This window comes from Rhinatrema bivittatum, chromosome 5, assembly GCF_901001135.1.
Source record: "Rhinatrema bivittatum chromosome 5, aRhiBiv1.1, whole genome shotgun sequence".
In the NCBI taxonomy this organism is placed as follows: domain Eukaryota; kingdom Metazoa; phylum Chordata; class Amphibia; order Gymnophiona; family Rhinatrematidae; genus Rhinatrema; species Rhinatrema bivittatum.
The window spans coordinates 345,182,787-345,210,587 of NC_042619.1; the positions used below are offsets into that span (position 1 = coordinate 345,182,787).

At 44.9% G+C, this 27,801-nt stretch overlaps 1 protein-coding gene across 5 annotated transcripts in view; it reads left to right on the plus strand.

Moving 5' to 3' along the window:
- The window catches only part of CLYBL (citrate lyase beta like), a 392,684-nt gene that overhangs the window by 330,365 nt on the left and 34,518 nt on the right, over window positions 1-27,801 (plus strand). Inside the window, exon 8 of one of the 5 annotated variants that reach the window (XM_029604501.1) lies at window positions 4,734-8,676. The exons of the other annotated variants lie outside the window; for them this stretch is intronic. Coding sequence (XP_029460361.1) covers window positions 4,734-4,826 — 93 coding nt within the window. The 3' untranslated portion in view covers window positions 4,827-8,676. Of the gene's footprint in view, window positions 1-4,733; window positions 8,677-27,801 lie in introns of those variants that run through there. 5 annotated transcript variants of the gene reach the window in all.

Genomic DNA, 27,801 nt, shown 5'->3' on the forward strand with positions numbered 1-27,801 from the left:
TTCTGCCACTAGGACAACAATGTAAATAGTGTGTGCTATTTTCCAGAATAAATGAACCCAGATATTTTCGGGGATTGTGCATTTGTTTCAGGATAACGTGAACCGAAACAAAAAAAAGCCCAATTCGGTTCCGATTGCCATTCGTTTTAAAACAAATGCACATCCCTAGCAGTCAGGAGGATAAGAAGAGCTGGAAGAGAGGCAGGAAGCGAGCCGAGGGCTGTGAGAGAGTGCAAACCCCCAGCCTAGTCTCGCCACCCCCATTTCCTCCAGCCCTGTTTTGTTGTCACACTGGCATCTTACGAGTTGGTATTGTATGTTTTGCTTAACCCTGCTCTAAGGTGGAAGAAACTCTAGAAATATGTAGCTGGCAGACCTCTTGGCTGAAAGGGTGGTCTGTGTATGTATGTCTGTCAGGTTTCTTTGTTTGGGCGGGAGGTTAAAAATGAGTGGAAAGGTACAATATATTCAGGAAATTGTATTGGCATTATAATGTATGCATATGTTGCCAAATGTAATACATAGAGTAATTAAAAGAAAAGAACATCTATTTATAGCTTTGTTTTTATTTTTCCTGATAACTTATCAATGTTTATTATAATAAGAACAAATATATTTACCCAGAAAACATTCCAAATATCATTTACCATTGATTTCTCCTACTTTTATTCTTGTTGTAATAAACACTGATAAATTCCCAGGAAAAATAAAATAGAAATTGAAAACAAAGGTCCCCAAATAAGAGAATGTGTGTGTGTGTGTGTGTGTGTGTGTGTGTAAAATAGTAAATAGTAAAATTAAATTAAAGAGTAAAGAAAGGATGTTACTTTCAGTTGTTTGTGGTAATGAAGTGAGAGGCGTGACTGGTGTTTTGAGAAATGTCCCATTATTGGGTCAGTTTCAGTTTTCCTCTGAAAGTCCGGGAGAAAGAGTAAATGAGAAACAGGCAAGAGTGATTTTTTTTTTTTTTGGGGGGGGTTATTTTGATCTCTTTGTTGAGAGACATTGTGTTAGAGTGAAAAGGGTAGGCACAATGTTAGTAGATAGGACATTGCACTGATATAGTGAGATAACATGTTATCAGATATTTGGGTTTGGCAGGTGTGCGGTTGACGTTGAGCATGCACTGCATGCTGTTAGTACATGTCCTATCCTAGACCATTTGATTTATTGAAACCATTTCTCTGTAAAAAATAAAGATCATAAAACTAGCATAAGTAATACTTTTAAAATGAGTGGTGAAACGTTTTATCTGAGATGTTTTGAGTTATATAGATAAATAATTATGAAAGGGTGGAGAAATGGGAGGAAATTGTACACCCCTGTTAAAATACAAATAAAAAAAAAGTATTCTTCTTAAAAGAGGGTCATAAATCCAAGCATAGCATGAGTCCATACAATAACCCTCCACAAACAAAAATAATCTAAGCAAAAAAATAAAACAAAGCTGCCTCCTGCTAGGCTTATTCCATTGGGATCCCTGCATTACAGATCACAGGCTCAGTACAAGGAATCTGTTCCTAAGCCTGCTCTTGGGTTTTCTTTTGTATAAAGACAATCGTTGGTTGAGTTTCTCAATACCACAGTCTAAAAAGGAAATACCAAAAACTTGTGAGTCAAAATAAGGATGCAGCTGATGCTGGTCCAGGGACAATCTGTGCACTGCTGTGCAGAGGACCCGGGTTTAATTCCAGTCCAGGTGAGGGATGCTGTGAAGGGAACGTGGAAGGAAGACCCAGTCATTGTTCAACAGCGACACCTAATGGTCTTAACACTCAGTCCTAGGGCCCGTGAATGCAGAGTTCTCCAGGCCCGGCCAAGGACTGCCAGTGCAATGTCTGCACTAAAGGTTGTCGGGATGGGAATATACTGTATAATGGGGAGGGAGGGGGGTAGTGTGACATGGTCCAAAAATGCTGGAAACCCAAAGGAGCAGGAAGAAACTCCTGGGCCAAAATCTATAAGGAAAATAAAATGGAATGACAGACAAGAAATGGGGTTCATGGAACACAGCACCCAAAACTTTAACACATCAAATGGCAAAGTAAATTAACCACTTCTCTGACCCATCATACCCAAGCCTGCTACAGACTGGGACACTTATGCATAAAAGGTGCATCCAAAACTCTCTTGACTGTGACCATGGAGACCCTGTGCGAAACCTCAGAACATATTAGAACAGACCCAGCCCTCAGAACACACCTAACCAGTCAGGTTTTCAGGATATCAACCATGAATATGCATGAGATAGATCTGCATGCCCTGCCTCCGTTGTATGCAAATCTATCTCATGCATATTCATGGTGGACATCCTGAAATGCCTAGTTGTGTCCTGAGGACTGGATTGAGAGCCCCCACTGGAAACCATTATCTTTCATGTGTTTTACTTTTTATCGCTTGCTCTCATGATCTGATTCTAGACCATTTTTTCTGTTTTGTTCTGTATCAACTCTTATCTTGGAGTGCCAGGAATAGGTCTAATTATCAGGATATCCACAATGAATATGCATGAAATATAATTCATACATCTTCATTATGAGTATCCTAAACACCAGCCCTGTTTGACACGCTTCAGGACTAGAGTTGCCTATCTTTGTTGTATGATATTTTGTTATTTATATAATGCTTTTTTTTTTTTCTTAAACTGTCTGCTATGTGTCCTGTGTTTAAAGATTTATTTATTTATTTATTTATTGTTTTTGTTATACCGAGTTTCATGATAGGCATCACATCAACCCGGTTTACAAATAACAAGGAGTGTAAAGCATAACGTAACGTAAAAAACAATATTTTCAATAAGAACCTTGAACTTTAAATACAGTGAATCAGAAAAAGGGAGAGGGAAAGTTACAAAAAACAAGGAAAATAAACTTGGGATGGAAGGGGAGAAATTGAACAGCACAATATTTACATTTCAGCCTATTGATACATTAGAATAGCAAGTGAAAAAATAAGACTATGAAACGGTACATAGGTAATCAAATGAATAAATATGACACAGTTGTGAATGGTAATAGTATGATAAATATTCAGCAGGAATTAGTGAGAGAGGGTTTGAGGTTGGTTGATTTCTTTCCAAGTTGATTTCTTTCCAAGTTCAGGCTTCAGCTGTTCCTGCTGTATGTATCTGTGTAATGTCTGTAGGGCAAGGTACCTCGAACCTTTACTGGTGACTCAATGAGTTACAGGATATTTATTTATTTATTTATTTAAAGATTTGTCTGTACTGCTATTCAGTATATCACAGCGGTTTACAAGAAAACCATACATAACATTTCAAAACAAGTAAAACAAAACAAATACAAATGATACAAAGTGTGAATGATAGAGAAAGTGAAACATCTAGCTCACTGTTCATTCTAGGACAACGCTTTGTACTGCAAACTTTTCTCTGTATAGCCAGGTCCTAAGTCGCTATTTAAGAATGTTTGCATCACTCTACCTTGGGGTAAGTTGTTCCAGAGGACCTGACCTGTCACCTCCCTGATGTGTGCCAGCTGCACTGTTGGGACTTGCAACAGACCCTTGTTTTCCAATATCAGAGCTCTGGATGGGGGGTAAATATGGAGTATGTGTGTTATTTATGGATTAATATAAGTGTCTTATAACTAATTCCAGCGCTAATAGGGAGCCAGTGTAAGCCAGAACAAGAGCCATGTGATCTGATCACTCTTTACCTGAAAGCAATCTTGCCCTGGAATTCTGTAGTAAGTGGAGAGAAAGGGAGGTTCCCAAAAGTAAGGAGTTGCAATAATCTGTTCCTGAAAAAAGTCAATGACTGTGAAACTGTTGTGAAGTTTCCTAGCAGCAGTATTAGTAATAAAGCTGCAAGGACTATGCATAAGGTAAGATGTGCCTGTGGTGATTCTCTGCTCTGTGCACGGTGATGGAGAGGCTGGAGGGGGAGCAGGCCCGGTTGGAGAAGGCCTCTTAGAAGAGGCGGCAGTGAGCCGGGGGGGGGGGGGGGGGGGGGGGACTGCCTGAGAGAAGTGGGCACCAATGTCTAATGCAACTCGTTCAGGAAGTCAAGAGTGAAGGTGCAGCTCTATTTATTTATTTATTTTATTTAACAGTTTTGTATACCGAGGTTCTGGTAACAGAGCTACTAATCACTTTGGTTCACATTACAACAGTCACAATGACAGTATAAAGTTATAATGTCTGACAATGAACAAGGGTGAATACAATTTACAGACAAGATACTTTGAGGAGCTTTGTGTATCATCGCTGGGACTGACTTGGTGGGGCCTAAAGTTGACTGTCATGATGTTCACTGGCAGCGTGGGATACTACGAATGGTTTATTAGTGCTGGAAGAAACTTGTGGAAATGTCAAGGGCAGGGTCTCTCCTAGGGATCTATACTAGGGTAATTGGGTTAGGAGAATGCTTGGTTGAACAACCAGGTCTTAAGTCTTTTTTTAAATTGTAGAAATGATGTGCGGGTGGTCTGAGGATGCAGAGGTGAGGCTGCCTGGCCTCCGGGGGAGGGGTTGTGAGGCTGCCTGGCCTCTGGGGGGGGGGTTGTGAGGCTGCCTGGCCTCTGGGGGGGGGGGGGGGGTTGTGAGGCTGCCTGGCCTCCGGGGGAGGGGTTGTGAGGCTGCCTGGCCTCTGGGGGGGGGGGGTTGTGAGGCTGCCTGGCCTCGGGGGGGGGGGTTGTGAGGCTGCCTGGCCTCCGGGGGGTTGTGGCTTCCTAGCTGGCCTGTTGTAAACCGAAAGCTTTCTCTCGTTGCAGGGCGCCTTCGCTTGGCGGGGCAGCATGGTGGACCTGCCGGTGCTGAAGCAGGCGCAGGGAGTCGTCGCGCTGGCCGCCGCCATCAGAGGCTGAGGATGCGCGGCTACGCCGAGCTCCCGTGCGCTCGGACCAAGGAAGCCTCCCCCCCCCCCCCCCAGTCGGCGGGCAGCCAGCGACTTGTGGCGTTTGGAGGCCCCATTTGCATGAGACTGGGGCCGGGGCTGCAGGTCAGACGCGCCGTGCGGCTAACGGGCTTAGGCAGGCTGGTGGGGCGAGGGGTAAATAAACAGAACAAGCACCCATTGTCCCCGCTCTCAGGCTGCAGGCGCAGGGGCTATTCAAGCCGCCCGGGATCAACTCGTGGGTGCCAAGGAAGTTGGGAACGGCAACAATCCGCGATTTTGTTTCTGCTGCTCATTAAATCAGCAGCTTTTGTGGCCGCAGCCTCGGCTAAGAAGTGAGGAGAATGGGACGTGTTCCCCCATGCACCAACCTTTTCATGACCTACACACTGGCAGGGCTGCTGCACTCAGCCCGGCGCCGCGGGGAAGGCTGCTCGCTTTATTTCCATAGGTAAATAGACAACATCTCCTTTCAACCTGCATTGGGGGTTTGTTTTTTTTTTACATTTACGACGTTTGCAATATAAACCTCTCGGAACTTATTGTCTGCCCTGCTTTGTTAAATGATCAGTAAAATATTCTAAAGAACTTGGATGTTGGCATTCAGTGCTTTAAAACGACTTTTCAAGGTCACTGAAAGGAAGGGTCAAAAGAGCCAAATTATCAGATGGCTAAAGTTTGGCAGCATCGCCCTTTTCACTTCATCGGCACTGGGACGGAAAGATCGGTGCCGAATAGACAGAGTTCGATGCGCAGAAAGCAAGAGCGCGACCGAAACTTGCAAAGAAGTACAAGGGAAAACGAGATTACCGAGATGCATTGCTTGTTTTTATTCCGTAAAAGAAAAATCTAGCGCAGCCGGATACTCTAGGAGAGTTTAATAATGCACTGCCTTGGAGGTTGCGTGCACTCATTGCGCGTGCAAAAGAGCGGCGTGCGCGTCCGGCCGAAGGAAGGAGCGAGGGAGGGAAGCGACCTTCCTCTGAGAAGCAGAAAGCTGCAAACCTTTCCAAGTGGCTTGCACACCGCTGGCAGCCTGCTTTGCAAAGAAAGCCCGAGCTGATTGATCGGTGAGGCTGAAAGAGCCTCCGGCCCCGGGAGGGGGCCCTTATCCCACGTCAGGCGAGAGAGGGATCCGCTTTTCAGGCCGGCAGCAGGTCTCAGTGTTCAGCATTAAATCTTCACATTGGAGCGAAACCGCATCAAACGCCTTCCTTCAAGAGATTCGATATGGAGAATAAATTTCAGAAGTCCAAACACACAAGAAATTTAGGCGTAGAAAATGCCCAGTTTTAAGACACAAGTCCGCAAAAACAATGCCAATAAAAGTGAATAATTCGTTGTGAGGACAAAATGGTAAATGGGCCTGGCATAGACTGATAGCAGTATCGATGTTTCATTCTGGTTACAAGTGATCCACCTGCCCCACCTGAGAACCACTTCTAGACTTTTAAGAGGAAAAATAGGAAGTTTAAAACAGGGGAACACAAAACTAGTTGAACGATTGCAGCTGTGGGTTGAACAGAAAGTTAGTGGGGAGGATCCCTTTGCTAATTTAATATTTGATCTCCAGTATTAGCCAAATACAGAGTCCAAAACAATAACTGGGCTTAAAGGGAAGAAACACACAAAAAAAAAAGTCACTTTTTTTTTTTAATTCGCTGCTGAAAGCTGGGAACTTCCCCATATTTTCTCACACGACTCTCTCTTTCATTCAGTTGAGTTGTTTTCATTTTTCTGGGAACGAAAAAACGAAAAAGGTCGTAATAAAAGCAGATAAAACGTTCTCAAGGTCCCTGGAGTCCACTAAAGCCTGCTCTTTTTGCTAAGTCCCTGTGCAATCGCCTGAGTGGCACATTGCTAGCAGCAGTTTTACCTGCACTTGTTACTTTCAGGAAATTAAAAACCCACGCCCAACGAAAAGCGGCTGCATTTTCCGCCGTCAGATCCCCTGGTGGGTCGTAGGTCGGTCCTTAAAGGTGACATCTCGCCCTGAGCAGGTGATGCCTGCCCCGGACAGCAGCACTGAGACTGTAAGAAGCAGGTGATGCACTTACACTGAGCTTCCGGGACAGCTCTGAAAGTGCCCGTCTAGCAAGGACTGTAAATGGGAATCTCTCCTCCCAGAAAGCCTTGCCCCGCAGGGCCACACCGGCCCACGGGGCTCTGCCACGTCTCGGGTGGCAGGGCTGGCAGTGGCAGGAGCAGGCTGGCTCTGAGGCTTTCCAGCCTTTTGCAGGGCACTTACCGACAGCTCTTCCTTTCCTTTACTGAATTTGTCACTATCCCTGCTTTACCATCGAGCATGGCTTTTTACAATTTTATCAGAATAAACCGGCAACATTTCCAAGATTTGTTTGCATTCCTAATTTTATCGCCATTTCATAGAGGTTATTCAGGATATGATTTTTATTTTTTCTTTCCCTTCCCTTAGCTAAAGTGGGGAGCTTTGATCTGCACAAAGTATCTGTGAAGCTTTCAGCCAGGTCCGAGTGCAGCTTATTTTATTGTCAACAAATGTGAGCCGAATGAAAAGCAACATTTTCAGTTTAAGGAAAAAGCAAAGGGTGGCAAGGTCTGCTGAGAAATCCCTAATATTCCGAGAGAGAAAAAAACACAATTCAATGTTCAAGCAATTGGAATATCCTCAGACCAATAGGGGCGAGGCCGGTGTGAATAGGGGCGAGGCCGGTGTGAATGGGGCAAGCCCGGAGTGAATAGGGGCAAGTCCGGTGTGATTAGGGGCGAGTCCGGTGTGAATAGGGGCGAGTCCGGTGTGAATAGGGGCGAGCCCAAGCCCGGTGTGAATAGGGGCGAGTCCGGTGTGAATAGGGGCGAGTCCGGTGTGAATAGGGGCAATTCCGGTGTGAATAGGGGCAATTCCGGTGTGAATAGGGGCAATTCCGGTGTGAATAGGGGCGAGTCCGGTGTGAATAGGGGCGAGTCCGGTGTGAATAGGGGCAATTCCGGTGTGAATAGGGCAAGCTCGGTGTGAATAGGGGCGAGTCCGGTGTGAATAGGGGCGAGTCCGGTGTGAATAGGGGCGAGTCCGGTGTGAATAGGGCAAGCTCGGTGTGAATAGGGGCAAGTCCGGTGTGAATGGGGCAAGCCCGGAGTGAATAGGGGCGAGTCCGGCGTGAATAGGGGCGAGCCCGGTGTGAATAGGGGCGAGTCCGGTTTGCAGAGAGATTCCGGTTGTGGGAAGGAGCTCAGAGCTGCCTGCACATCACAAATCTGCGGAGAAAGTTCTCCGCTCGCGTTACTTCTCTCCGCTCCGTGTTGGGTTACAGGAAGAGGACCTTCAGGTTAATTTCATTAATTAGAGACTACCTGTTTATATTTCGTGTAGCTCATCAGAAGCCTTTGGCTGTCATTAATTCCTGAATGACTAAATTATGGGTAACACTATTAAAACATTATCAGAACTAATGAGAAACAATTACTTAGAAGATTGAGGCGAGCAGGTTGGCGCTTATGGCTGGAGATTACTTTCATAAATCATCAGGTGCAATGCAATGCGAACTGGATGTGTGCGAAGCTTTGTCACCGGAAAATGAAAATGAGATTCTTTTTGCATAATTTTTTCATTAATCTCAATAGGACCCGTGTGGTGTGCATTGTTTTATTCCCCTAACACCCTCGCCTTAGGCTTGAAAATAATGTCTTCGTTGTTTTGCTGAAGTCTTAATGACAATCTGTGACAAGCTCGTTTTATAGTACTGTACAGAGGGCTGTATCAATACAATAAGGCAGGGTTTTAATTGTCGCAAAGCAAGGCTCCACATTTTGGTTAAAAAAAAAAAGTCAGCTTGCAACAGAAGGAAATGTGATAGAGTTTCTCAACTCCATGGACTGCACATATTTATAAGCATCTGTGCACCGTACTGGGAAGTGAAACCTCTGTATCGCTCCGCAGATAAATGAGAAGTACAGTACTTAACCGTGCAAACCGCTATTTACATGAAGCTAGAATCCGAAAACCACATCACTTGACTGGGGTTAGGTAAACTAATATTTCTTGTGAGGCTCAAAAAGCCATGCTTTAATTTTTTTTTTTTAATGCATTTTCCTTTATAACGATTTTTCTCTTTAAAGAAAATCCCCTTTTCTGCTCTCAGTTTGCAGGAGGAAGCTTTGAGTGTTTTCCCTTTTTTTTTTTTTTTACCTAGTGCTAGGAAGGCAATTGATGAAACAAAACAGATTATGAGATTAGCAGTGGGATTTTGTGCATATTAATGCCAGCGAAGGGCACCTAATGGTTTTGTAATTGCAGATCTGGTGTTTGGGATTGCCAACTCTAGTCTTTCCACAGAAAGGACCCCCCTGTGAGGTTTTCACATTGGAACTTGGGGGAAAAGTGAAAAAAAAGTAATTACCAGACCACAACATTTAAATGTTAAAGCCCTTATTCTTTTCTTCCGCACTCCATTTTAAAGAAAAATAGGCAAAATGGAAAATAAATTACTTTCAAATAAGTAGGTTAGCAGCTGAATACAAGTGTGCATTTTTTTTGGTGAATTCTAGCAATTATTTGACAAGAGTATTTGCAAGCTTTAGAAGCTTTCACAATCATAGTAACTGTAGTAAGAAATGACTGCTGAAAACAAGGAAAGCGTCTGCATGCAAAAACATCAGAAAGTGATCATAAAATTATCCGAAAGACCCGTCAAAACAGAAACTGGAAAACTGCAGTAGAGTTTGACCCACCGTTTATTGCTAAGTACTGCTACAATTTTGCCATAGTTTGCTGTTAAGATGAATCAAAGAATGGGATTGCCTTTGCACCATCCTATTTTTTCTGAACTTCCCACATCAATAGAATTGTTGTGTCCAGGCTCCGTCCCAGGAAGCTCGCAGGCAGGAAGTTATGCGTTAATCGCACCCAGAGCTGGCCCTTTAATCGCGCGCGTTTCAAGGCAACAATTCCGTCCGTTTTGCTTTTTCTACAGGTATTTGATATTGCCGATAATGTTTAACGCTGAAATAAAAAAATAATAATAATAATAAACTGGGATCCGTTTTTAATTTTAAAAGTCTAGAAATAACAAAATCCATCTGACGCAGACCTGCTCTAGAAAGAATTTGGAGCTGAGCATTTGATTGAATCTCTTTCCATTTGATTGCTGTGCATTTTACGGATTTTTCCCATCGTGCATACGTTTAAAAAAAAAAAAAATCAATTTGGGTTTTGTAAAAAGGCAAAAAAAAAAAAAAAGAATAAGAAAGGATGTTTTTAATTATTGATGGAAACCTATTTGTTTCCCAACACTACAGTGACCATTATAACAAAGACAAAACGAGAAAGAGAGGGAATGGAAGGGAGAGTGGCAACTGGTTTACATTTAACAAGCAGCAAACATCGGCCTTGCAGACAATTTCTTTAAAAAGGACTTCTGATTTCCACAAGGGGAATCGTGGGGGTCTCCCAGGGGCCAAAGCGATTTCCCCTGGAAGTATAAGTGAGAGGCACCTGAGGAGGTGAGGAGAGAGGAGGGGAAGGCCGAAGAAATGACTGGGGCCCAGAAAAGGAGGGGGTTGTTGCTCGTTCCCATCTTTCTAGGCAGGGGCAGCGAGGGAAAGTTTTTGTGTTACAAAGCACAGGTTCCGCCAGGGCGAGCAGACGGAAGAGCTGCTTTGTGCGAGAGAAGCCGAGCAAAGATTCAAAGGCTCCCAGCCAAAACCTTTCTTAGGACATTGTCACGGTTAATTGCAAGCACTTAAGTGAAAACACATGTTTTTAAGAGATATAGAGATAGATAGAGGGGTGCGTGTGGCTCTCTCTCTGCTCTTAAGCGGGTATTTCCTTCACTGCCTTTGCTAAGCCGCTTGCATTTATTTCTGGCCGTGCTGATCGCGCAACCCTTTCTGTAAATATCCAGGGCTTCCCTGCTCCGGGAGACCTCGGGGATTTCACCACTGGCCCGGCCAGGACGTCGGCAACTGCTAAAGGGTTGACGGGATGTCAAGAAGACGAGACTTTCCGGTTGCGCTGAATTCTAGCGCCATTAAAGATTTCTTAGGCGCGAAGATAAGATTCACCAGCGCCAAACTGTGTGTGTGATTAACTTTCCATAAATATCCTAGTTAGTGTGTGCACTCAAAGAAAAAGAAATAAGCCCTGAAGCCGGTTATTTGAGAGCGCATATTCAGTGGAGCTGGGCTCTTAGAATATGAATACGCGCCTTCCTCTAGCGCTATGCGCGCAGCCTTCCCAAGACACAGCGCGCACACCCCAGCATCAGGCAGCAAATAATGAGTTTAGAGGGAGGAGGGGGCTCTTCATGATGATGATGAGGATGTCCCCGTACTTTTCGGGTTTCCAGGCTTCTGCCTTTGGCCGTCTGACTGTGCTGGTGACAGATCAAAGGCTGCCCCGTGCGCTGTTGCTAGGAGTAAGGGTCGGGAGCGCGTTAATCAGACCGGCTAGAGCGCAAGGAGGACGCCCCGGCCGAGGGCCACCTGAAATGCAGCCATCTGGGAGCCCATTGGGGGATCTTTGCTGTCTGTCCTCTGCAGGAACAACAGAGAGGGCCCGGGGAAAGCTTAGGCAGGAATTTAGGAAGCAGGTAATCAGCAAAATGAACTTGGAAAGGAAGAAGCCTGCTCTGATGTGGAGAAGCACTGCCGCCACATCTGCAGACCCCCAAAGTGTCAGACCCATTACAAGGCATGAGGTCACCCGCCCTGGGCCGCTGGCCAGGCCACGTCCTGCCATTTACACCCCTTCATCTCCACCAGCCCCTTCCGAGCACGAAAAACGAAAATCGTTAAAGGTGCAGGGCAGAATTCCTTTTCGTCTAAGAATCGATGTTTACATCCGTCTGAGTGCATTCAATCTCCAGCTTTGTTGCTTCAATGCATTCCCGTCCTCTGCCCCTTTCCTTCTTCCTAAAACGTTTCTGCAGCCCCGAGGGGCGCAATGCCAGGAGCCCTGCACCCCCCAGCCAGGATGGCAGGGGCTCTGCAACCCCCCCCCCCCAGCCAGGATGGCAGGAGCTCTGCACCCCCCCCCCCCAGCCAGGATGGCAGGGGCTCGGGCTCTGCCCCCCCCAGCCAGGATGGCAGGGGCTCTGCCCCCCCCCCCCCTAGCCAGGATGGCAGGAGCTCTGCACCCCCCCCCCAGCCAGGATGGCAGGAGCTCTGCACCCCCCCCCCCCCAGCCAGGATGGCAGGAGCTCTGCACCCCCCCCCAGCCAGGATGGCAGGAGCCCTTCACCCCCCCCCCCCCAGCCAGGATGGCAGGAGCTCTGCACCCCCCCCCCCCAGCCAGGATGGCAGAAGCTCTGCCCCCCCCCCCCAGCCAGGATGGCAGGAGCTCTGCACCCCCCCCCCCCCCAGCCAGGATGGCAGGGGCTCTGCACCCCCCCCCCAGCCAGGATGGCAGGAGCCCTGCACCCCCCCCCCCCCCCCCCCCAGCCAGGATGGCAGGAGCTCTGCACCCCCCCCCCCCCCCAGCCAGGATGGCAGGAGCCCTGCACCCCCCCCCAGCCAGGATGGCAGGAGCTCTGCACCCCCCCCCCCAGCCAGGATGGCAGAAGCTCTGCCCCCCCCCCAGCCAGGATGGCAGGAGCTCTGCACCCCCCCCCCCCCCAGCCAGGATGGCAGGGGCTCTGCACCCCCCAGCTCGCCCCTCCCTCCTGCATTTCTCCATCAGACTTCCTTACAACTCCTCCTATAGGAATTATACTTTACTTTATGGCTTCCAAAGTATTTCGTTTGGAAAATGCAGCAGACAGGCAAAGTCAGGATATTTTAATTTGTTTTTTCATTTTCTGAAGGGATTTCTACCATTAACGTATATAAAGCTCTTGCTAGGAATGAGGTGGCCACCAGATAATCTCCCGTCCTTTCCTCTGAGGCCGAGTGGCTGCACTTTTCACTTAATAAACCTTTCTTGCCTGATGAATGTGGCTGACCCTCCTGGTGGAAATGCGCCGTGCAGGGGCAGGAAGCCGCCCGGTTATACCGCCCCTCCTAGGGATCCTTTCTGCAAGGCAGAAGTTTGCCGGCGGACGCCCTTCTAGAGTTCCCTTTTCGGGGGAAGCTGTTATAAAACCTCTTTTATTGTCTCCTAGCCAGTAGAAAAAAAGATTTACCTCTTGCCCCTTTCCAAACTCCAGGGGGGAAAGAAACAGCTTTAGAAGGTGGGTGCAGACAGGAGCAGTAAATGTTCCCTGCAGGAAATGAAATTTCTCCCCAGTAATAAACATATTCATTTTTGCAGCCTGCTGCTGTTATTTCTTTTCCTTGTACCAGGACAGGTCTTTCCCCTCACTCCAAAAAAAAAACAAAACAAAACAAAAATCCCCAAAATACCTACAGCTTTATGACACCGGGGCAGAACACAGTGGACAAAAGCCCCAGTAACGTGCGCCAATTTTACAGGTCTGAGCTCCTTAGGTCAGAGAATTTGTTTAATTGCCTAAGACTTGGAAATTAAAAGCTGTGATCTATGGGCAAAATGTGCTAAGTTATTTTTGTGCATGTTCTTCGCATGTTCGCAACTCTCGCACGGCCGCTGAAGGTCAGCTCTCCGGGCCTCCTTAGGAAGGGTCACCTCGTGGCCTGGTATTTTACTGGGGGCTCTCTGTCCTCTCTCCACGAGGGCAGTGCACCGGCTGCACCGAGGTTCCGCTTCGCTTTACCTTTTAATCGTTATTCTCCTGTTGGGAATTTGATCTTCCAGGCTAGGAGGCCAAATTAATAACAAGAGGATCTATCAATTGTGCCCGCTATACTGCCCCACAGAGCGGCAAGGAAAAATATGCTAGGGAAGCGCCCTGCGCAAAGTCGCACCGTGAGAGTGGCAGCAGTGGGATAGGAGATCTGAAATCTGATGAGTCTCATTTGTGTTTGGTCACTAAACCGCACTGCCAACCTATGCTCTGGCAATAATCTCTACCATCCCATCAGGATCACAGTATCAGTGACAGAGAGGGGTTTAGCTTTTACAGAACAAATATGAGCACAAAAAAAAAAAAAATAGACCGGAAATGCGAAAAGTATGAATCAGTACAGAATCAAAACGTCAAGTGAGGCAAAGGACGGTAATGAGAAACCGGGCAGTCTGGCAGCAGACAAAGGGAAACCGACAGATGACAGATGACTTTTTAGCACAGACCTGAAGTTGCTAACGTAGGCATCTTGCACACGAGATGATAGGTTGATGCAGAGGGGAGCTGGATGGGGAGCAGCAATACTTTTATAGAGGCTGTCAGACATTTCAACATGGCATGAACTTTGACCGGCCAATGCAAGGAACAAAGCAACAGGGTAACGGGCCTGGCAGGGAAGAGGGCATTGCATAATATGCATGTGAATTCGGTGAAAGCTGGAGCGGGTCAAATGTGAATCCAGCAGCGCAGTGAGCAGACTATTACAGTCACCAAGACAAGAAAAGCAGACACAATGCAGGAAGAGAGAACAGACATCAAATGGACATTTAGGGGCCTATGTATTAAAGGTTTGTGTCCATCAGAAAAAATGCTTGGTGTGGAGCACCCTTAGAAACAGAAGTGGATGTTTTAGGTGGGCATTTTTTAATTTCAAGCGTACAGGCTGCATTTTAGTAAAAGAGCTTTAGTGGGTCGGGTTATGTTTTAAAGTCCTCCAATCATAGAGCACTGAGTTTCAAATCTGCCACTATTACACTTAACGTGGGCTGTAAGCAGGTTCTCTGCTGGTGTCAGAAGGTGGTGCTGGGATCAAACGGGTATCCTGTTTCTGCTAACTCATACGTCTGATGTCAGAAGTATGTTTTTACAATCATGAAATTGTACAGAGCAGTATTTCCCTTCCCTGTTAGTGGAGGGGCAGGAAGGGCGCGAGCTTTATGTTCGGGCCTTGCTCTGATGGTAATGGCAGTCAGCATCCCAAATGAAAGAGTAAGGCTTGGATTACACTAAAGATTTGGCAACGTACACAAACTGAAAGGCTTCAGCTGTAGCCCACAGCCAGCAGAGAAGGGTCTGTGGCAGAGCCATAAGATCTTCACAAAGCATTAGCCTCAGCCCCAGCCCTATCTGCACAGCAGCACTGAAAACACTGCTGTATCTTTACCTGAAGGCTGAAGGTGCTAGATGGACATGAAGGTACATACACCTCCAATGATTTGAAAATTAATTGCAATCGGAGGGAATACTGTAATTCAAAACGATTTACAGAGAGAAAACTCGTGCACCAGATTTACCACTGCTGGAAAAACAGAGAAAAATGTGCTTTTTCTATCAAGGCCCATTTGTTAAAGCTTTAGCGCTGGCAGTGAGGGAGAGCCAGCCTTAAACTTCAGAAGGAATTTAGGAGCCAGCGCTACATTCATTAGTGCCTGCTCGGATAGCTATTTAAATCAAGAGAGGTCAACAACTCGTAGCCTTCAAATGAATGCAAAGGTCGCAAAAAGCAAGCAAGCAGCCGAATGGTCTTAACTGTGCTGCACTTTTACCGCCTCTCAAAACCAGGGGCAAAACTGATTCAGCAAGACACATCCCATTAAGAAAGGTTTTAAATTATTATTATTTTTTTAAAATTAAATAGGGCATTTATTCATGAAAATGGTCAGAGCTGGTAAAATGATGTTATCACAGATAAATGTTTCTGTTTTAAAAATGAAGATGCTGATACATTATCAAGAAATTTCACCTAGAACTAATTCAGTCTATTTTCTGGGACTCGTGTGTGTGCGCGTGTCCAAGGTCTGTGCATGTTTATTTATTTAAATACTTTTATAAACTGCATTATCCCAAGTCCTAAGCAGTGTGCAAAATTACATTCACAAATATACATAAATAAAGATAAAACAATAAATATAACAAATAAAACAGAACATTATTAAAACAGAATAAAACTAAAACTGACATACAAGTAAAAATAAATACAAACCAGGATGCTGAAGAATAAAGCTCAAAACCATTAATAACTTCCATATATGTGTGTGTGCAGTATTTCTCCTCTGCTGTTTCTTCCAACATAACTTGACCGTGCTGATGTTGGTTGAACTAACATTTCTGGGGGCCTCTATGTATTACAGGGTTTTTCCCATTTTTTTGGTTTATGTAAAAAATGCTTCCTGCAAGAGGGCCAAAGGATGTTTAAAGGGTGAGGAAACCCAAATAGTTGCAAACACATTTTGATCCCTATAGTATACTCTAAATGGCAGGGTTCTTATTTTTATAAGATCCTTTTCATATCTACAGAATGAAAAAAAAAGTTATTTGCAAAAAAGAAAGTGTCTGAAATTAATTTCTTTTTAATGGATTCTTTTTCACAAAAGAAATCCATTAATAGAAAGACTGCTAAGTCTTCATGATTTCTTGATGTGACATTTGTTCTAATTTTATCCGACGATTCTAATTATTTGAAACACAAAGCAAAACAAATATCTCCAGACCTGATTACCTTATTTACTTGATGTACTCCCTTAAGAAGTGGATCATGTGTACAAATTTCTACTTAGTTTAACTGTGATTCTTTGTTATAATCCAAGGCGTGGGAGAATATATATATATATATTCCTTTTTTAAATCAAAGTACAGGCCTTGTTTCTGTTCACTGAATATTATAAGGCACATATACTAAATATTTTCTGCTATATAGGAATAAAAGATTCTCTCTTCTTCCACTTTCTTTTTCTTTATATGGAATAGGAACACATTTTAAACTAAAAAGGATTAAAATAAATAAAGCAAAAATGTACTAATTATAAGGGAGCGAAATATATAATACCCTAAATTATGATATGGAAAGCATTAAAAACTAGAGAAAGGCCTGGGGATGACAAAAACGTAAAATTAAAACACTATCAAGAGAAAAACAGAAAGAAAAGGGAGAACATCATAAAAATATAAAATACACCATGGAGAAAAATCAATCATTGGTTCTTCTTGTGGAAGTGGCCTCTTGCTGTGGTGCCATCATATTTCAGCGTGATTCAGTGGCTTCCTCTCCTGTGCATGTTGTATGTCTGTGAGTCCGTGCACCTGATGAAAAGCATTTAAAGCAGGGCTTCCCAAGCCCGTCAGTCAGGTGTCCAGGATAGCCACGATGAATATGCATGAGGTAAATTCGCATGCCTCGGGGACAGCATATGTAAAGTCATTTCCTGTGTATTCGTGGCGGCTATCCTGAAAGCCTGACGGGGGGGGGGGGGGGGGGGGGTCACAAGGACAGGTTTGGAAGATCTGATGTAAGGCTGTTATTTCTTGTGAGATTAAGCAGGTAGGTCCCTTGTCATTTTTTTATGTAGCTTCCCTTGAGTAGAACAGAGAGGCTTATGAGATTGCACTGAATGTCTCTGTCCCTCTTATAACTTTGAAATGGCTAGGCCTAGCAGCACCAAGTTTGGTTGGCGTTAGGAGCCTGGGAAGGGGGTGGGCATCTGATTTTTGTGGTTTATAAAGTTGGTGAGTGGTTAGTGGGGCACAGGAAGAGAAGGGTGAAGTTGGCAGTTTTGCAGTAGGAAATGCATTGTGGGGTTGAAGTGAGGCAGGCAGCTCTACTGCTGGAGTGCCACAGCCAGGTCTGCCTTTCAGGATATCTACAATGAACACACATGGGATAGATTTGCATACAATGGAGGAAGTGCATGCAAATATACCTCATGCATAATCACTGTGGATATCCTGAAAAGCAGACAGGCTAGGGCAGGGCTGGGGCATTATGCATGTAAACCTATCTCATGCATATTCATTAGGGACATCCTGAAAACCTGACCAGTGTGTGGTGGTGCTTGAGCACCAGAAGTTTCACCCTCCCTGGGCTGGGGGTACTCCAGGGCCAGACTGAGAAGTACATTTCCAAAGCTGCTCCTGGTAACCCACAACTAGTCAACACTGAAAAGCGAATTTTAAAAGCCCTTACGGGTGCCAAAGCTGGTAGATATGCGCAGAAATCAGGCTGGCGCACCGAGCGGATTTCAAAATTTGCGCGAGTACGGGCACAAACATTTTTTTGCATAAAAGGAGTGGGACGAGGGCCATGGTCTGGGCATTTCTAGATTTCTCAATGAAAATATTTACATGCACAAGCGCTCACTGGGGTCCCCTATCACATAACCTTACTTCTGCTATGGATGGCGTGAAAGTCCTGAAACAAAAAAAAAAACTAAAAATGTTAGCGGGGTTTTAAGAGTTGGGGCTAACAGAGTAAAAGGTCGGCTAGTTAACTGGGTGGGTTAGGAAGTCCTATCCTTTACCTTGGCAAACTGGGAACAAACTGGGGAAACTGGTAATTGCGTCGGCACACACGTGTACTAAAATCCCCCCACTTACATGGGAGAGGAGGAATTTGCATGCACGTGCGTGCGTCTATATAAAATTGTGCGCACGTGTATGCCCGCACAGCCGATTTTATACCATGCGCGCATATAGAATGGGCGCAGCCATTGGTGGAGCTGGCATGAGCGCCCGCGTGGCTGTTTCCGAGTTACCACTGAAACTCCAGCCTGTGCAGATCTATCTCCTGCATATTCATGGTGCATATCCTGAAACTCCAACTGGCTGTGGGGTCGGCAGGACCTGCTTGAGGAATGCTACGCTAAAACACTCTAGAAACTTTCTTACCCAGAGACTAAAACAGTGCAGGGTCCTCACTGAGCTCTTAAAGTAAAAAGCAGACTGAAAGTCCAAAGCAAATAGGAGGCCAGCAGGAGCTCATGTTTCACTGCTTATTTTATGCAAATTCTGCATCTGGAGCCTGTCCTCTTCCTTGTTACTTTACAGCTGATTGATAATTCAACCAGCACTAAAGTGTTGAGGCTGGAGTAGAACAGGGTAAATTAGGAATTGCACTGCCATGTGCTATGCAGACATAATAAACGATTCTTAGTGTTTCTAAAAATAAATTCCTCAGTTTTGCAAAACAAAACATTATTTTAAACGTTTTAGAGTTGCCTTTCAAACCTGTCCACGTTGCACCAGGTTTATAGGCGATTTTCCCCACTGATTGCTAACCAGCCTGGCTGTGGCTGCTTCTAGTGCTATTGATTTCTACTGTGGGCATCACCTGTGATCCATCATCTCACCGCCATAACTTCCTCTGGTGCAAAGGTTTACGCTTCATTGCTGCACAAGGCAAGTTAGTCCCCCTAAGGGACTCATTTGTTAATGCTTTGTGATCATTTTTCTCCACTGTTTTCCCCACTGAAAATAGCGATATGCTTTTCTTGATAAATCTGGCAGACTTTTTGCACCATGGAAGTTTGATCATTTGTAGGGTATCGCTACTTATATCCAAGTTGGTTTTTGCAGTCTTCCTTATTGGTTCTCTACCATGCTGCATACAAGTTCCCTTACTTAATTCATCACCCAGCCACTCCCCACCCAATGTTTTGCCACCAAGCCTTGTAATAATCTAAACATCTTCAAAACTAATGAGGCTGTTGCCTGAACATTTGGCTGCCTATGTCCCCATCACCAACCTGCTGGGATCAGCCCCGTTGGCTTATGGGGAGCTGTAGCCTGCAGGTTACAACCCAGCTACCCCTTTCCCTGGCATGAATACACTAGACTAGAGAAAGGCCTGGGGATGACAAAACAGATGTAAAATGAAAACATTTTACAGATATAGACCAGCAGCTTTCTTGCCTTTTACTGCCAAAAGAACTGCCATTTGGAGGCTCAGAATCCTACAGTGGCATATGCCCCAAAAAACTTTATCTTGTGATACCAATGTGTTTTACTTGCCGCCCGACTGCCATGCCATGCTGCCAGTCCCATGTGGCAGTGCCGGCTTCTGTGCGACCGGACACCATCGCTGATTGACTTCTTTACGGCTGGATGCCGCCTTCACCATCTATGCGGCAGGAGAACGCTGCCAACTCTATTGTGATCTTCGTGGCCTGGGCCTCCATGATGTCTTCCCTAGGCACACACATGCGCCTCTGCTCTTGATTTAAAGGGACCACGGCAGGAAAAGCCCCACCGCCCTCCCTGATGATGTCATGCTTGCAGCCCTATAAAAGGGTTTCTCTGCCAGTCCCTCATTGCCTTTGCAAGGAGTTGCTTTGTCCCTGGAGTTCCTGTACCAACTCTTCGCTCCAGAAATCTTTGGAGTTTCTGTTCTTCGCTCCTTCAAGGTCTTCATGTTTCATGTTTTTCATGGGATCTCCACTATGTTCCTTGTTCCATGTTCCTTGACACTCTTGACAGTCCCTGCGGCTTCTGTTCCTGATGTCAAGTCCTTGCTTGTTCCTGATGTCAGACCTTCAAAGTCTTCGATCAAGTTCCAGATATTCCAGTCCTCACCTCCAAGTCCCACCTTCCAGACCTTCTCTCTCGTCTGTCCTCCAGGCGTGCCAGCAATGTGATCCATCTTACAGTGGGTTCTGTAGGGTGCCTCATGGCACAAGGTCTTTCTTCAAGTCCATCTTCACTAGGACATCAGAGTCCATCCTTGTTTTTAAAGTTCCGAGTTCCAAGTTCCTAGTCTTGTTCCTAGTTCCGGTCTCATGGAGTTTGTCCAGTCAGCGGATCTTCTTATTCCTTGTTCCAAGTGATGTTCCTCATTCCAGGTGATGTTCCAACTTCCATCCATATCCAAGTCTCAAGTCTGCTCCACTTTCGGCGTGGTCCACGACGAGTTCACGGGCTGCATAGAGCATGCTGCAGCGCAGGGCTCATTTGAACCTGAACCTGTGCCTGTGTCTAAGTTCCAAGTCTTCAGAGCCTTCATCTAAGCTCCAAGACTTCAGTGCCTTTGTCATGTCCATGTTTCCAGAATCACCTTCTGTCCTCGACCTCAGCTTGTCCTGATGCACAAGCTGTTCCCAAGCAGCAAGTCTGGAAGGGCTATTGAGTGGCTGGGGGGGCTACCCCAGAGACCAGCATTGCGATGCTGGGTCTTACGTCTGTGCATGCAGGTTCAGTTAAGTCTCCAAGTGATCCAAATCTCCAAGCTTCTGTCCAGCCCATACCCAGATGCACTCATCTACCTACAGCACGTACCTTGTATCCTTGTCCCGGGGTTGTGCCGTGGTCCCAAGGGTTCACGCTCTTCCGTCATTCAGACCCTGAGCCTGTCGGCAACACAATGCCTCTGTAATCATTTCAGTCTATGGAGGTGGTGTCTCCTTTCTATTGCTTACTGCCCGACCGTGAGCACACGTAACCTCAGGGTGCTCAAAGATAGTGCTAATACTTTCCAAAGATTTTACTCATACATAAACATTTGGGAAATAAGACTATTGGAGTGTAAATTGGTTGGGGAGAAGGCAAGTAACCATATGATTCTTCTTGTACAGCGATACACATGTAACTAGTTCTGTTTAACAAGAGAAAATACAAATCTTGGAATGGTTTTGAAAATTAAAGTAAAAAGGGACAATATTGGGCCTAAAGTCCTGTGGACCTGATGAGCTTACACTGGCAGGGCCTTACCAATATCTTAGCTCCTAAAGATAGATTTGGAAGCTATAGTATCTGGTCAAGGCTGGTAATATAGGCTCAGGCCTTGGGTGCCAAATTCTGAAGATGCCTAACAACTGTTCTGAGGAAAAGGAGGGAGACCCTTGCCTCAAGTCCTCTGACTATGACAATCATCTTAAATACGACCCACTCTCACTCCTAGTTTTACTCACTCCTTCACATTTCCACGCTCGCATGCCTACTCCCTCACACTCCCACTCCCACACACACATGCCTATTCACACTCTTACTTCCTTACACCCATGTCCATTCACACACTCCCACATACAAACATGTTCACTCAGACACACCTCTCTCTCCCCCCTTCCCTCTCCCTCTCCCCCAACCTGAACCCACCAGCGGCAGCACAAGCCAACACTGCCCCCTCCTTCGTCCTGCTCTGTGTGCCCTGTGCACCCCCTGGTCCTTCTTCTAATGCAGCCTGACACTGTGATGCTGCTCTGTGTGCCCAACACTTCCCTTGCTCCTTCTTCCAGCGTGAGCCTCATGCTCCACCATCTCCCTCACCCATGCAAGCCCAGGTGACTTTCTCTTCCAGGCACATGCAGCCCTTGAACCCTAGCAGCACCTGGAGATTTATTATGTTGACCCAGAGGCCCAACAGTTCCTATGAAATTCAGGAGTCCCCAGGTCAAATCCGAAGATTCCCAGATAGCTGTGCTCACAGCAGGTCCTTCCCCGGAGAGAAGTGAGGCACGCACACACACAGCAGACAGCAATAGTTGCCAGAGGTGAGCCAACAGCTGGAGTGGGGGAGAAGTTCCCAAAAGAAGCACAAGTGAAGGTATAGATGGAGCTCATCTAGTTTGGATTCCTCCTCTGGCAGTAGCTGTTTGTCTAGCTCTCTAGTTCAGGGTCTTCTACAATTGGGACAACATCATGGCAGCTGGCACCAGCAACTAGCCTATGGGCCCAGGCTGCAACTAAACAGCTAGGGAAGGGTATACCACGATCACCGTGTCGCCACACTAAGCACAGGCAGCATGTGGATATCTTCACTTTGCTCAAAGAATGTAGGAGCAGCAGTGGTAGTAAGAAGGAGGGCAAGGAGTGTGATCCACCAAGCCATAATAAAAATATGCCACAAAGTATATTTAACTGGGGAAGCTCTTTTTCCAGCTCAGTGACAATAGCTGCAGAAGCAGACAGACCCCATGTAGGATGTATGCATTATGGTCATATCTTGATATGATCATGAATGGTCATGGGAAGAACAAAGGCTTTGCATGATTAAATTACAACCAGGCCTTAGGGAAAGGATGGCAGATACTCTGGAGACGTCATGGGGGTCACATAATATGGACCTCTGACTCACTCTCCTGGGCCCACATCTGAGCAGGGTGGAGCCATTTCTTTCAGCTAAAGGCAAAAGGTGACCCTTATCTCTGATGTCTACTGATGGTTAAATTGGGGTGGGTGCACAGCCTTAAAATGCAAGCACATTTGCACATCTTGCACAGCAGGCCATCCTGCTAATAATTACCCCAAAAGACGTGCCTGATTCCCTTGCCGGAGGTACCAAGTAATGACACATGGCCCCCATGCCCGTTCACTGGAGTGGCTGCTAGAAAGGGAAGGGGCTGGAGCAGGAAGCAGAGAGAGAGAGAGAGCGAGAGAGCTGAGATTGAAGGCAGGCACCCAGGAGCTTTCTTCAAATGATTAAATTAAGAGATGAGGAAGCTTCAGCACTGTGAATTGTACAGCAACAGACATATTATAGGGTTTGAAGATCTGGGCACTTATCTGGTAATAAGTTAGCTGGATAAGTTATCCAGCTAACTTAGATATTCAGACTTATCCAACTGAATCTGGTAGGTCCATAGACCTGTCCTAAAGTTAGCTGGATATATTCAGCAGTGCAACCAATTTATTTTTGTTTGTTTATTTAGTTGCTATTTCCAAAATGTGCCAAATACAAACACTGGGCAGAAAAATAAAACAATTGATTGTGATACAGAAAAAAGATTCTCAAAAGCAGAAAACAACATATATAAACCCCCTCACCAAATTGTAGTCCCAGTAGGAGAAAAAAAGGAAATAAACTAAGAAACAAATAAACATTATTCGTTATTCACTGGGGGAAGATGAACTCTTTGTTTTATTGTTGTGTGATATTGTGGTGATAGATGTATTTATGTTAGTATTTTTATATTATCTTTATTGTATATTTTATGTTTATTTTATGTTTATTGGTATATTTTATTAGATGTTATTATGTCAGTATTGTTATTTTATACTTACATTATATTTTATGTGTTGGAATAATGCTGTATTAGAAGTTTATTGTAAACCACTTTGATTATTGTATTGAAAAGCAATATATTAAATTAAATAAACTAAATGAACAAGCTGACCTTGGGGCATATTGCAGGATCTTTCCCCACTAGGCCCTTTCACCACATGGTGTTATCACTTTTGGCGGTAGTGCCTAAAAAGGAGCTGGGCAAGGACCAGATGATCCACAACCTTTCATTCCTGAGATGTCTGTCAGTTAACAATGTCATCCCACAAGAACAGTGCTGCATGCCATGTGCCTCATTCGACAGTGCTTTGAACATGCTTCGGCAGTGAAGCTGGTTCCTGGATGACAAAGGTGATATAGAGCCCGCATTCCAGCTATTCACCCGGATAGCTTCCCCTTGCTCGGATTTCAGATTGGACGTGCATTTTTATCTTAACTGGAGCATGCCTATGGGCTGCTTCCTAACCTGTGTTTAGCACATTTCTTCATTGCGAAGCTGTTTGTCATGTGGGGACCCCAAACATTGTCCATTGCTTGGACGATTTCTTATTTGTAGGGCCTGAGGCATCTCGACCTTGTCATGACCTGTTATCCCAGTTCCAGGAGCTGGCCTCCAAATTTATTTATTTAGCATCTCTTGCATCCTGCAGGGTCCACAATGTGTTCAACGCGGTTAACAATGTAAGCATTCATGCATTATTTATGTATGTATTTAATACCATTAATGAATCGCTTCCCAGATTTCAATACATAAAACAATTTCACAGATTACATGAAAACATGCAACAACTGGTATTCTTCTACCTGCAGAGAAGCTTGAGGGCCAGATCAGGTGCCTCACCTTCTTAGGCACTGAGCTTAAGTCCTCAGCTGTAATGTCTACACTACCACAGCACAAGCTGGCCATATTGGCTAGTTTGGTCAGTTTGACTCATGAAGTCACAAATGAACCTCTCGGCAGTTGATGTCTCTTATCACGTCCCTTGCTTTTGCCTGCAGGGTCAAACCCATGGGACGTGCTTTTTTTTTCTGTGCAGCTTGATGCTAGCAACAGTAGGCATTAGGATAAGAGTGCCTGTGCAGATGTGGGAAGCCTTTCTGGCTGGGTTTAATGGGGTATCGATGTGTCTCCCCCTCTCCTGCCCGGAGTGTGGATGTAGAACTATATTCTGATATGGACTCTTCTGCCAAGGGTCTTGGTAAGCTGCCACACGGCTCCCAGCCTTGTACATCACTTTGGACATTTGTTTAACACATTCTAATAAAAGATAGATAAAATTGTTTCAACTAAACAGCATAAGAGATTAAGAACCCGTTCAGCTTTATATGGAATCATAATCTCTTCCGCACTGAAAGATAAAATCCTCCACTATTTCAACCAACTCTTTACCCTGGTGAAATGATAGGCATCCAAAATTCCTAGCTGTATATGTTCACTTAAGGGGAGGGCTTCTGGTTTGGACCAGTCAACTTTGTATCCAGGCTGCTAAAAATATTTTTTAATCAATGAATTGCAATAGTACCAGAGTTAACAGCTCTGGATTTGTATGATATAGTAAAATATCATCTGCATAGGCCTCCAGCTCTTGAAACGTCCTACTTTGCATGTTTGATCCTTGCTTTATTACCATAAGTAGGGATTCAACTGCTTAATTAAACAGAAAGCTGGACATCAGGGACCCCCTATCTAGTAACTCTACTTAGAGTAAGTATTGTTCACTATCATGCTAGCCTTGGGATTACTATATAATAACTGAATTCTGTGAATATACTCATTGTCACAACCATTCAGATGAAGAGTACGGAATAAGTTATGCAAGAATACGTTTTTCCACATCGACTGAAAGGGCAATCACCAGCTCAGAAACCAGTTTAGAAAATATGGATAAGATTTTTCATAATGCATGCATTTTTACCAATGAAACTTCTACGCATACAAAGTGTTTCTTCCAAGTTAATTCATTCCCGCTTACCTTTTCTAGCTTAAACCCCAATATTTTTACAAAAAGCATACTGTTGACATTAATTAGGGAACTGGGTCTGTAATTGCCAACTAGATGTAGATATTTTTTCAGGTTTTGGTAATAGCACAAGGCCTCAGTGAAACCACCTTCAGATTTACCATCCTGCATACATTCCTGAAACATACAGTTGAGTTTAGAAGTCAACACATAAGAACATAAGAAAATGCCATACTGGGTCAGACCAAGGGTCCATCAAGCCCAGCATCCTGTTTCCAACAGTGGCCAATCCAGGCCACAAGAACCTGGCAATTACCCAAACACCAAGAAGATCCCATGCTACTGATGCAATTAATAGCAGTGGCTGTTCCCTAAGTAAACTTGATTAATAGCAGGTAATGGACTTCTCCTCCAAGAACTTATCCAATCCTTTTTTAAACACAGCTACACTAACTGCACTGACCACATCCTCTGGCAACAAATTCCAGAGCTTTATTGTGCGTTGAGTGAAAAAGAATTTTCTCCGATTAGTCTTAAATGTGCTACTTGCTAACTTCATGGAATGCCCCCTAGTCCTTCTATTATTCGAAAGTGAAAATAACCGAGTCACATCTACTCGTTCAAGACCTCTCATAATCTTAAAGACCTCTATCATATCCCCCCTCAGCCGTCTCTTCTCCAAGCTGAACAGCCTTTCAGAACAAATTATAAAAATCAGCTGCGATCCCATCAGATGATTTATGGAAGGGCAATGTTTTAAGAGCAGCTTTAATAGCCAGCTCAGTAATGGGAGAATCTAACAAATCTTTTTCAGATAGTACAGAATGATCTAACCCTTGAAGAAAATAATTTACTACTAAAGGATCTTGGTTCAGATTTGAAAGATAGAGAGAGGAATAATATTTCTGAATTTGCTCCCATCTGTATACACCATAACTGATTTAGTATTCTTAATAATGTGAATTCTAGACCTAGTTTTCATGTTCCTGAGATAATTGCCAAAAGCTGTCCACACTTATTGTTATCAGAACACAATATTCATTTCTGTATGAAAATGGATTTTACCACCCCTTGCCCTGGCCAAGCTATCATATGAATACAATTTTTGTAACTGTGATAAAGTAGCATTATTTTTACTTCATATATACTCTTTTTCCAATGATTGTTTGGCAATTTGCAAATCCTTAATTTCCTTTGACAAAATGTTATTCTTCTTGGCAGGATAACTAACCGACATTCTCCCCACAGATTGTAGTCTGGAAGGCATCTCAAACAGATTCTCAGACTCATTATTTTTGAAATAGTCAATAACTGGTTCCTGAATCTGGATTGCAGGGTTCTTCTTACTCAAGCAAAACAGAATTGCACCTCCACAGAAGCTGATTTCATTTCGTGTCTGACTATATTATAGAAACAAACTGCTGTACGATCGGATACCAGCAATGGATGACTTGTACCCTCTAAGCCAGGGATTGGGAATTCCAGTCCTTGAGAGCCGCAAACCGGTCGGGTTTTCAGGATACCCCTAATGAATATGCACGAGAGAGATTTGCATGCACTCTGCCTCAGTCATATGTAAATCTTGTTCATGCATATTCATTAGGGCTATCCTGAAAACCCAACCAGTTTGCAGCCCTCGAGGACCGGAATTGCCCACCCCTGCTCTAAGACATAGGGGATCTTTAGAGCAATCCTTGTTTTACATACACGTGAATTCCCTGCCAAATATATTATTATATGGGAGGAACAATCAAATTATTGATAAAGGCATTCATACACTTCTATTTAATTGTTCCTTAATTTCAAACTAAATCTCAGTGTCATTATTAGCAGTTAATTTGTAGCAGTTTTGATTTGCCTGTTTCTTATTTTTCTGCTAGATTTTAGTACAGTATGGGCCAGATTTTCAAAGGGTTACACGCGTAACCGGGTCTACGCGCGCCGGGCTTATTTTAAAAAGGCCCGGCCACGCGCATAAAGCCCCAGGATGCGTGTATGTCCCGGGGCTTTACAAAAGGGGCAGTCCGGGGCGGTCTGGGGGGGCAGGGTCAGAGGCCTCCAGCAGAGCGGCCATTGCCGCTGTGGCGGAGAATCGCGTGCCGGCAGGCTGCCAGCGCGCGCAAAAAGTAAAATAAATATTTGCGGGGGGTTAGAAGGTCAGGTTAGGGGGTAGGCAGTGCGGCTCGGCGTGCGCAAGCTGCACAATTGTGCACCCCCTTGCACGCACCGATCCCTGATTTTATAACTTGCGTGCGCCTGCGCGTGCAAGTTATAAAATCGGGCGCACATGTGCGCGTGCTGGGTAACGCACGCACACGTAGGCCG